At 42.5% G+C, this 12,016-nt stretch overlaps 1 protein-coding gene across 2 annotated transcripts in view; it reads left to right on the forward strand.

Moving 5' to 3' along the window:
- Positions 1-571: 571 nt before the first annotated feature.
- The window catches only part of LOC311096474 (uncharacterized protein), a 78,480-nt gene continuing 67,035 nt past the window's right edge, over positions 572-12,016 (forward strand). For both annotated transcript variants that reach the window (XM_084135647.1, XM_084135648.1), the window contains exon 1: positions 572-1,825. Coding sequence is in view for 1 of the 2 variants with exons in the window: in XM_084135648.1 (XP_083991774.1) it covers positions 1,823-1,825 (3 nt within the window). In the remaining variant the exon portion in view is untranslated. The remainder of the gene's footprint in view (positions 1,826-12,016) is intronic.

A 12,016-nucleotide genomic window follows, 5' to 3' on the forward strand; every position in this document is an offset into this window, starting at 1 on the left:
GCAGCTCTTCCATAAGCATGGAGAAGAGGAATCACAGTATACTGTAGGCCTTATTTAAATAAATATTATTCAATAATTAATAATAAAGGGCAAAGGAAACACCAAGCCGACGGTTGGCTTTAGGAGGTAGAAATAGAGATAATTCTCGAACTCATTAATTATTGAATAATATTTATTTAAATAAGGCCTACAGTATACTGTGATTCCTCTTCTCCATGCTTATGGAAGAGCTGCATCCATTTGGTCAACAATCAAACTCATTGCTTTGCCCTCAATAATATGAGTAATGTAGATATTCTGAATTCAATTTGAACTCAAAAAAGCTTCAGCTACTTTTAAATAATTATGCACCTTTATAGTATGAACACAAAATATCACATGTATTTATTTATAAGTTATTTATCAAGAATTTATTTGTTATAAGTTATATTATTTATAAGTTATTAGCAATGTTTATTGATACAGTATGTACAGACTTTAAATGTTTAAGGCTTTTTGTCATTTCTGTCAGCAATATATATATATATATATATATATATATATATATATATACTTTCAAAAGCATATTTATTGCCACCAATGTTAAAAGAAAATCTTGGTATGTGAATTATTTACATCCATCAATACTGAGGTTAAGAGAGAACTGAAATAACATTTTTAAATATTTCTCAAATTGTTTCATTGGGAGATGGTGCAAATACAGTATGACAATTATTGTGCAGTTAAATGAACAATTCTGACTTTTAATAAATGCATTATTCATTTCTACAACAGAGTACAATAACTTTGAATTTTTGTATTCCTGACCGGCATCTACAAGTATGTTAATTATAGAGCCCAGACAGGCAAACCAAAGCATGAAACATTTAGCATGTAATTGAACCTTTCAATCATGCTATTTGCATTAGGTCCCATCTATGTTTAGGGCCAGAGACCTGTGCATCCTCCACATTTAACACTAATTATCATCTCCTAGGAAACCTTGTGATCTTTACCTCAGGCAGTGGGAGGAAGTCAAAGTAATTCAATTTGCCTCCAAGAAAGAATAACTGTGTACATGGACCATGCCATAAACCTGCCATTACTCTTAATTAAATGAACAGAGTTCCTCTCAAATTGTTCATTACCCATGCAATTCATTTTTAAGGGAACAGCAGTGGCCAGAGAAGATGTGAAATAATAGTACAGCGTATCCTGGGGGGTACGCATCAAGAGCATGCATTTAATCCCCATTAATGCAAACCATAAACAAGAATTATACATAAAAACAAAACAAAAAAACAAGCAGACTAATGCAAAGATTTCCTAATTCAATCAGTGTCCTCATAAATCAGTATATATACTGTATCTGCCGGGAATGGAGATTGGCAAAACGTATTTCAGCATTGGGAAATCAATTTAATTTACATGATGAAATTTCCATATTTTGAAAGAAAATGCCTTCTTAATTCAACAAGTTTATTTTATAAACTCAATAACCGAGAGGTCTGGAGTAAATTCTCCAATTACCTATCCAGGGTTGTGCAGCAGATGACCAGACAAAGTGCTTTTCCATCACGAAGGACTGTATCTGACCCTCGCTCTGATGGAAAGGTTATTTTCCTCCATTTGACTGGGTGCCAAGAGACTCAAAACATTGATCGATGGGCGCCATCACATCACTCTGGACAAATGTTACATTTGAATAATCTCTTCTCTAGAGATGAAGCCGCACAGAAGCATAGAAATGTGCTCAGAAAGGAACAGGGAAAACGGGAATCATGATCACAGAAGTCTGATATCCTGAGTCAGAGGAATAGCTTCAACTCAGCAGCTGGTATTGATGGTAAGAGTAAATTTCTTTACAGTATCTTAATGCCTTTCAGAGAAAAATAGTGCATCTGAATTAAGGGACTTTTATGCTCTAGTTTCATGATGTCATCATGCACACCCCCATGTCGCTCCAAACCTCTTTCTTTTTTATCTGTGGAATATAAAATAAGATATTTTGAGAAAAATCTCAGTATTATTATTTTTATTTTTTTTCATACATTGAAAGTCAATGGGCTCCCATTGTTGTTTGGTTCCCAACTTTCTTCAAAATACTTAATTTTCCTTAGAAGAAGTCAGTCATACATACATACATACATACATACATTTTTGGTTTAACTATCATTTTAAGTATGCAGGAATGTAATATTCTGAATATACTACATCTGATGATCTGCTATTTTTTTTATGACCAGTATGTTCTTCGACCTATGATGTACTAACAACAACCACAAACAAAATTGACTTGGTTGAGAAAAAAAGTACAGACTTCCTTAGTATCTGTAACACACTTTCAGAAAGCCGACTGAATCACCATAAATGCTGAGTATTCAGACATCCTTCTCATTTGATGCATTGATTTTTTGCATCCTGCGTATCTGGGAAATATGAATATTCAAACAGCTCTTCTCTTAATTCATACTTAGATGTTATGAGGATGAGGTCTTATGAGGTCTAAAATTTGGGCTACTGATTCCTTCTTACATACAGTTTAAAACATATTTCTCAATTAACCTGGTCCTGAACAGCCCAGTTCTCATTTCTAATGTGTTTGAAATTAATTCTCTGATGGCCCTTCAAGGTGGTTCAAAAAGTCTGCAAGTCTATTTCACATCGAGGTCCCTTCGGAAAAGGTATAGAAATAACCCTGAGCTGTCGCTGGCATATTTACGCTGCAGGCTTGGCCTTTGGAGTTCTGGAGAAAGTGCACGCTCAGCTATGGCCCTGAATCTAAATCAGTGAAAACTGCTATGCTTTGGGTTACAACTTCACTTTTGAGAATTTGCCGCACTATGAAGAAATCCAGCAAGACTGAAAACACTCCATTGCTTTCCATATGGTCAGGAGACAACCTGAGTCCTTTCCTTTGTTAATATGCTGATCTAATAAAATACTTTAATCAAGTTTCGTGCATTTACATGAGGAAGAAATTAGTCCTAAGATTCTGCTGAACTTTAATGACAGACCCCACACTGTGGGAAAAAAACCTAATTAAAGAGAAAACAATCATTAAAACATGTTTGTTGTCACATGTGCTTCATAAACTCAACAACCCATTGTTGTTTTATGAAAACACATCTGTCTGACAAAAGTAAGTTAGACCCTACTTGGGATAAGAAGCCACTCCTGGATAAACTTTTACAGAATGACTTTGATATAATTCTTATTAAATTCAAATTTAAACAATACAGACCTTCTCCAGATCCTTCAAGTTTCGGGGCTGTCTCTGGGCAATACGGACTTTCAGCTCCCTCCAAAGATTTTCCATTGGGTTCAGGTCTGGAGACTGGCTAGGCCACTCCAGGACCTTGAGATGCTTCTTACGGAGCCATTCCTTAGTTGCCCTGGCTGTGTGTTTCGGGTCGTTGTCATGCTGGAAGACCTAGCCACGACCCATCTTCAATCCTCTTACTGAGGGAAGGAGGTTGTTGGCCAAGATCTCGCGATACATGGCCCCATCCATCCTCCCCTCAATACGGTGCAGTTGTCCTGTCCCCTTTGCAGAAAAGCATCCCCAAAGAATGATGTTTCCACCTCCATGCTTCACGGTTGGGGTTGTACTCATCCTTCTTCTTCCTCCAAACATGGCAAGTGGAGTTTAGACCAAAAAGCTCTATTTTTGTCTCATCAGACCACATGACCTTCTCCCATTCCTCCTCTGGATCATCCAGATGGTCATTGGCAAACTTCAGACGGGCCTGGACATGCGCTGGCTTGAGCAGGGGGACCTTGCGTGCACTGCAGGATTTTAATCCATGACGGCGTAGTGTGTTACTAATGGTTTTCTTTGAGACTGTGGTCCCAGCTCTCTTCAGGTCATTGACCAGGTCCTGCCAAGTAGTTCAGGGCTGATTCCTCACCTTCCTCATGATCATTGATGCCCCACGAGGTGAGATCTTGCATGGTGCCCCAGACCGAGGGAGATTGACCGTCATCTTGAACTTCTTCCATTTTCTAATAATTGCGCCAACAGTTGTTGCCTTCTCACCAAGCTGCTTGCCTATTGTCCTGTAGCCCATCCAGCCTTGTGCAGGTCTACAATTTTATCCCTGATGTCCTTACACAGCTCTCTGGTCTTGGCCATTGTGGAAAGTTTGGAGTCTGTTTGATTGAGTGTGTGGACAGGTGTCTTTTATACAGGTAACGAGTTCAAACAGGTGCAGTTAATACAGGTAATGAGTGGAGAACAGGAGGGCTTCTTAAAGAAAAACTAACAGGTCTGTGAGAGCCGGAATTCTTACTGGTTGGTAGGTGATCAAATACTTATGACATGCAATAAAATGCAAATTAATTATTTAAAAATCATACAATGTGATTTTCTGGATTTTTGTTTTAGATTCTGTCTCTCACAGTTGAAGTGTACCTATGATAAAAATTACAGACCTCTACATGCTTTGTAAGTAGGAAAACCTGCAAAATCGGCAGTGCATCAAATACTTGTTCTCCCCACTGTATATACATACATATACATATATATATATATATATATATAATATATATATAATATATTATTAATGTATATATATTAATATATTATATATTCATGTAAAATATGAAATAAACTATTGTATTTAAAAATGTATTTCGACAATTTAGTTGACAGACAAAGCAGAATACCAGTAAAAGAGATTAATTTGAAAGGTAAAATTATTCTATGACTTATATACAAGCATATGGATATTTTCTTATTTAATTGCCTTTTAAATTTTAATTGAAGATATTTCATAATAGTAACATTATGAATGCAAATTATGATGAGAATGATTTCACTCAACTAACATAATAGGTATCTTACCCCAAGGGTCTAATTTTTATCTTTTTTCACTTCAAAATAAAAACTAATCCCTAATTAACAAATAGACACAAAAACTTGGATATGCAACATAATACAATGCTCTATTTTCCAGAGACACAAAATTAGATCAATCATTCTCAAAACTGATTTGACTGACTAAGTGTCAGAAACAATGATATTCATATTCAAAAAACACCAAACCCATCTTACCCCAACCTACCCAAACACAAAAACATCAAACCATTTTAGCCAACAAATTGTCACGAGTGGCTGTATTAAAATAGCATACAAAGACGAATGGCTCAAAATTGAAAAGTCTTTCATATAAATCCACAGATGAACACAGGAGAAGCTCAGGGGAAAACACAACCACATTACATAGACAACACAGAACACAGAACTGATTAAATTGTGGGCCTAAATACACATCGCTGACTCTTGTCTGAGTGTATGTGTGTATTTACCTAAACATTTTATTTATTAATATAATAATTGTATGTGGTGGAGGATGAAGTTCACAAAAATATTTAAGAGGATTTTGAACTACATGTTGACAAATATACAAAACTGCTAGAGAAATGACACATTTGCGTATTTGGACTTGAATCGAATTACTGATATACAGTTTGGCCCGTGTGACAAAGGTCTCCTATTTTATTGAAAGACTGAGTCAGTCACAGAATGTCTGATTGCTTGCTACAATGAAACAGGAACTAAGAATTTTGGGTGTGGGCTGAGTTTGTGTGCATTACAGGTTTGGTGAAGGATTCCTGTGATGATGCACTACAGTGAAGGGTTTCTGTGCCAAAGTCATTAAAACCCACTTTATCAGCCCTGTTATTATTCTTATCTGCTGTAGCAGCTTAATTAGCTTCCCTTGCCTAACACTTTCCTAAAACACAACAACCAGCTATTTTCCACACGCTCAATCAGGAACTGACATATTAATGACCCTAGCTTTCACCTTCGAAAGAGATAGTGGGCCCTATTTTAACGGTCTGAAACGCAAGTATCAAGCGCGAAACGCAAGTAACTTTGTGGGCGGGTCTTGGGCGCTGTTGCTATTATACCGGCGGGATAAATGACTCTTGCGCCCGACACAAATCTAAAATGGGTTGGTCTGAAGTAGCTTCATTATTCATAGGTGTGGTTTGGGCGTAACGTGAAATAAACCAATCAGAGCGTCATCTCACATTCCCTTTAAGAGCAGGCGCGCTTGTTCTAAAGCGGATTCCTATTATAACGGCGGATTTGCCAGGCGCAAGCGAGGAGCGGTTCACAGCCGAGGAGACCGACGTTCGCGTCAGGGCCGTAAAACACAGAGAAGTGATGTTGGGGATGGAGAAACACACCCAAATTAGCTTCGGTTAAACAGGTGTATGATAATTTGGGTAAATGTATGTAAGGAACCCTTAACTGGACTGCTATTTTCCTCCTGGTCGGCAGGTGGCGCCTCTCACCAGACTCCTGCTGAACACTACCACTCATTATGCCTGATGCATCACACCTGTATCTTGCCCTATTTAAGTGTGTTTGTGCCATGTCTTATTGTTCAGTCTTGAGCCTATGTTACCTGTTGCCAGCTAAGTCTGTTAAAGTTTAAGTTTAAGTCTTTGGACCCTTGTGTCTATTTTTCTAACCAATACTGGTTAACCAATACTGTTTATTGGAAGCCCGGCTTCTCTTGTTTTGTTGTTAACAAAGTCCCTTAACTCAGTGACTTTGAACACAACAGACCCGGGTTCAATCCCCACCTGGAACAGCCCTGTTACAGCAAGACTGAACCTTAATCTTCAGACTTCATCTCAAGAGCCTCAGCTGTCACATGGTAATCCTTCTCAAGCAGTGGTAGCTTCCTTGTCTGAACCCAAATTACCAGCACCAGAACGATTTGATGGCAGTCCTGAGAAGTGTCGTGGGTTTGTCACTCAATGCACCCTAGTATTTCAGTTACAACCTGGCAGTTTCCCCACAGAGAGCAGCAAGGTTGCTTACATCATTACCCTTCTTACTGGCAAGGCTTTTGACTGGGCCTCGGCTTTGTGGGACCAACAGGCACCACTTACTGCAAACAGTGGCAGCTTCATTGCTGAAATGAAGAGAGTCTTCCACCATCCAGCCAGCACAGGTGATGTGGACTACCGTTTTCTTCGACTCTCTCAAGGCTCTCAAAGTGTGGCGGAGTTTGCCATTGAGTTTCGTACCCTAGCTTCAGAGAGTGGATGGGACCAGCGAGCCTTAAGGGCCACATTCCACCAGGCCTTGTCTCCGGAACTCAAGGATGAGTTAGCTTTTAGAGACCCTTCCCCGGATTTGGAATCCCTAATTGAGGTGGCTATCAGAGTAGATCATTGTCTCCGAGAACAACAACAGGAACGACGTCGGGAGACCAGTGTGTATCGTCCTCAGGAATTTTCCAATACTGTTGAACCACTCGGGAAACCCAGTGATCTGGAGGAACCCATACAGCTGGGTCGAACCAGATTAACCCAGACAGAAAGGGATCGACGGATGAGGGAGCGACGCTGTCTGTACTGTGGAAAGTCTGGCCATTTCTGATCCAACTGTCCTGAATTGTCGGGAAAAGCCAGTTCTCGTCCAGGAAAGGGGGAACTGGAACGAGAGTAGATATTTTCCCTCATCCTACAACCTCTGGAGTTACTATCCAAGCCACCATCTTCCACAACAACCAGAATCACCAGTTTGGTGCTTTCATCGACTCTGGGGCTGCTGGGAACTTTTTGGATCTAGATGTAGCCAGATGTTTGGGCATTCCATCCGTGCTCCTCCAGAAACCTCTAACCATCACGGCTCTCGATGGCAGACCTCTGGGGTCGGGACAGGTTAGTCACTGCACTTTGTTTATTCAGTTTGAAATTGGGGGTCACAAAGAACTAATACAGTTTTTTCTCATCCAGTTACCAGAACTCCCCTTAGTTCTTGGATTTCCATGGCTAACTTGTCACAACCCAAATATTGACTGGTCAAGAGGTGTAGTTAAAGGTTGGGGAACTAACTGTTGTGTTTCTGCTTTTTCTTTTTGCCGTTCTACTGAGATACTGGAGGTATACCCAGGGCCATTGTCGACACTATCCAGGTGGCCTGCCAATCTCAATCCAGACATGTCTAACACTCAAGGGCTACCTGTATCTCAGTTCAAATCTGCCACCACAAAGTGCCCAGCATTTCATCCTGAGTCGTCTCAAGTTCCCCAGGCCACGGATGCACTGCAGCTTCCCATTTCGAAGACCCAGAGTATTATGCCTCCTGTGTTTCTCCCTGAACTGTCCAGAGTTCCTCCAGAGTATGCTGATCTCAAGGAAGTCTTCAGCAAGTCCCGAGCCACCTCCCTTCCTCCTCACAGATCATATGACTGTGCCATATGACTGTGCCATAGACTTGGTTTCTGGAGCATGCCCACCGCGGGGTAGGCTTTACTCTCTCTCTGCCCCTGAGAGGGCTGCTATGGAGAAGTACCTCAAGGAAGCCTTGGATAATGGTTTTATTCGTACTTCGACCTCACCTGCTGGAGCGAGGTTTTTCTTTGTTGAGAAGAAGGATGGTGACCTCAGGCCTTGCATCGACTACAGGGGTCTCAACCGCATCACCATTAAGAATCGCTACCCCCTGCCCCTGATGACCTCTGCTTTTGAGATCCTGCAAGGTGCCACCATATTCACTAAATTAGATCTCCGAAATGCCTACCATCTGGTCAGGATTCGAGAAGGTGACGAGTGGAAGACAGCTTTCAACACCCCGACAGGCCACTATGAGTACAGGGTAATGCCCTTTGGCCTGGTCAATGCCCCAGCTGTCTTCCAGGCGTTGATCAATGATGTCTTGCGAGAGATGCTGAACAAGTTCGTTTTTGTCTACCTTGATGATATCCTCATTTTCTCATGCAACTACCAAGAACACATTCAACATGTTCGACAGGTCCTGTCCCAGTTACTTAAACAGCCTCTTTGTCAAGCTGGAAAAGAGCGAATTTCATGTGTCTTCAACCCCATTTCTTGGCTTCATCGTTTCCAAGGGCAACATCCAGATGGATCCTGGCAAGGTGCGAGCAGTTCAGGAATGGCCTCAGCCTAATTCTGTGAAGCAGGTACAACGTTTTCTTGGGTTTGCCAATTTTTATAGAAGGTTTATAAGAAGCTTCAGCTCTGTTGCAGAACCTCTCTCCGCACTCACCAAGAAGTCTGCCCGATCATTCATGTGGACTGAGAAGGCCAATCAAGCTTTTAACAAGCTGAAAAGACTCTTTACGTCTGCCCCTATCTTAACCCTTCCAGACCCAGAGTTGCCCTTTGTGGTGGAGGTTGACGCTTCTGATGTGGGGGTAGGGGCAGTCTTGTCCCAAAGAGCCAGTGTCGACAACAGGCTTCACCCATGTGCTTATCTGTCTCGTCGACTAACAGCAGCAGAGAGGAATTACGATATTGGAAACCGAGAGCTGTTGGCAGTAAAGGAGGTGGCATTGGAGCAGTGGAGGCATTGGTTGGAAGGGGCCAAGCATCCATTCCTCATCTAGACAGACCACAGAAACCTAACCTACATTCGGGAGGCCAAGAGACTGAATTCCCACCAAGCGCGCTGGGCACTGTTTTTTAATCGGTTTGACTTTGTTCTTTCTTACTGCCCAGGTTCCAAGAATTCAAAACCAGACGCACTTTCGAGGCAATTTGACTCCCCAGAGGAGGAGGCCAGACTGGAACCCATCCTTCCCACCTCCAGAATAATAGCAGCTATCCAGTGGGGCATTGAGGCTGCCATTAAGAAGGCCCAACGGCAGCAGTCGGATCCAGGTAATGGTCCACCAGGACGTCTTTTTGTACCTAACCGATTACATTCTGATGTGTTGCAGTGGGCACATGCCTCCCCTCCCCTCTGGTCATCCTGGGGCCACTAGAACTTGCAAGCTCATCCAGAGGAGATTTTGGTGGCCAAAGTTGCAAAAAGACGTCCGGGATTTTGTCGCCGCTTGCACTGTGTGTGCCCAGAACAAGGAGCTCAGAACCCACCCTCAAGGACTACTGCATCCTCTACCTATCCCTAAACATCCTTGGTCGCACATATCTCTGGACTATGTCACAGGTCTGCCTGAATCCCAAGGTAATACAGTCATTCTTGTGGTGGTGGATAGATTTTCCAAAGCCTGTCACCTCCTGCCATTACCCAAACTTCCCACAGCTAGCCAGACTGCAGAGTTCCTAATGCAGCATGTGTTCAGGATTCATGGCTTCCCCCAGGATATTGTCTCCGATAGAGGTTCTCAGTTCACCTCCCGTTTCTGGAAGGCATTTGGCCACCTCATTGGATCTGACATCAGTCTGTCATCTGGCTTTCACCCCCAGTCTAATGGGCAGACAGAGAGGGTGAATCAGGAGATAGAGAAGACTTTGAGATGTTTGGCAGCAGACAATCAGACCACTTGGAGCTCTCGATTAGTCTGGGCAGAGTTTGCACATAATACTCTCTACCATTCTTCCCTAGGCATGTCCCCTTTTGAGTGCCAGTACGGTTTCCCTCCCATTTTGTTCCCTGGACAGGAACCAGAGGTATGTGTTCCTGCTGCTGCTCAACTGGTTCGCCATTGTCAACGGGCTTGGAAGAAGGCCCGGGCAGCTTTACTGAAAGCCACTCAACAACAGCGGAGGCAGGCGAACCGGCGTCGGAGGTTGGGACCTATGCTTCGTCCAGGTCAGAGGGTGTGGCTCGCAACCAGAGATCTGCCTCTGCGGGTGGAATCTCGCAAACTGGCTCCACGTTATATTGGTCCTTTTAAGATCCTCAGGAAGATAAATCCAGTAGCCTACCGCCTACATCTGCCCAGGTCCATGAGGATTCACCCAACGTTTCATGTCTCTCGGTTAAAGCCTATTGTTTGTTCTTCTCTGTCCCCAGCTCGCAAGCCTGCCCCAGCTGCCCGTATCGTCGACGGACAACCAGCTTACACTGTGCGTAGGTTGGTGGATTCCCGTCAGGTCCGTGGAAAAGTACAGTATTTGGTCGACTGGGAGGGTTACGGCCCAGAGGAGCGCTCATGGGTGCCTGCTCGAGACATTCTGGACCCTACTCTCATTACGGATTTTCACCGCACCAAAAGACTCCACCAAGTGAACGTCAGGAGCCGTTCTTAGAGGGGGGACTCCTGTAAGGAACCCTTAACTGGACTGCTATTTTCCTCCTGGTCGGCAGGTGGCGCCTCTCACCAGACTCCTGCTGAACACTACCACTCATTATGCCTGATGCATCACACCTGTATCTTGCCCTATTTAAGTGTGTTTGTGCCATGTCTTATTGTTCAGTCTTGAGCCTATGTTACCTGTTGCCAGCTAAGTCTGTTAAAGTTTAAGTCTTTGGACCCTTGTGTCTATTTTTCTTTGTACTGTTTATTGGAAGCCCGGCTTCTCTTGTTTTGTTGTACTTTTTATCAGTAAAGATTATCTTTTGTTGAAGATCCTGCTCTTGGATTCATTTAGTGGGGAGTTACCTCAATCCGTTAACTCAGTGACTTTGAACACAATAGACCCGGGTTCAATCCCCACCTAGAACAGCCCCGTTACAATGTATAAGCTAGATGTATGCTTTTATAATAAACTGTCTATCTATCTATCTATCTATCTATCGTTCGTAATAATGTATGATTTGCAAAAATGAGAACTGCTGCTTCTGTGTAGATGAGAGAATCAAAGTGTATGCGCGTTGTGCACACGCTACATTGATTATGGCCAAGCATGCGCCCTTAAAATAGCATATGAATAACATGCTCAACGCACCACTGACTTTAAACTATTTTTTTTCGGTTAGTGGCGGAATTGTTTTCTAAAACTGCAAAATAGCATGAGGGAACGTTTGCGCCGGAACATGCCTCCTCTTTGCGCTGAAACGCCCCCGGGAGCGCAAGTGTATTTCTTAGTTAACCGACGTTCGACTGTGGAGGGAAAAGTCCGCTGTGTGCGGGTGCAAAATAGGAATGATACATGCGTCGGTGTACAAAGTCAATTGCGCTGGGTGCAAGATAGGGCCCAGTGTGTGTAAACAAACTAGATAATCAGTACTGGTTATTATGTTTACTCCATCACATGACATTAAAATTTATTTTAATCTCTTGTACATTATATTAAAGGCCCACAGAAGTGCCTTGGAACGCACAGCTTTGTATGATGCATTGAGATAATTTCCACTGAA

This window comes from Abramis brama (assembly GCF_963993115.1).
Source record: "Abramis brama genome assembly, chromosome: 14".
Classification (NCBI taxonomy): domain Eukaryota; kingdom Metazoa; phylum Chordata; class Actinopteri; order Cypriniformes; family Leuciscidae; genus Abramis; species Abramis brama.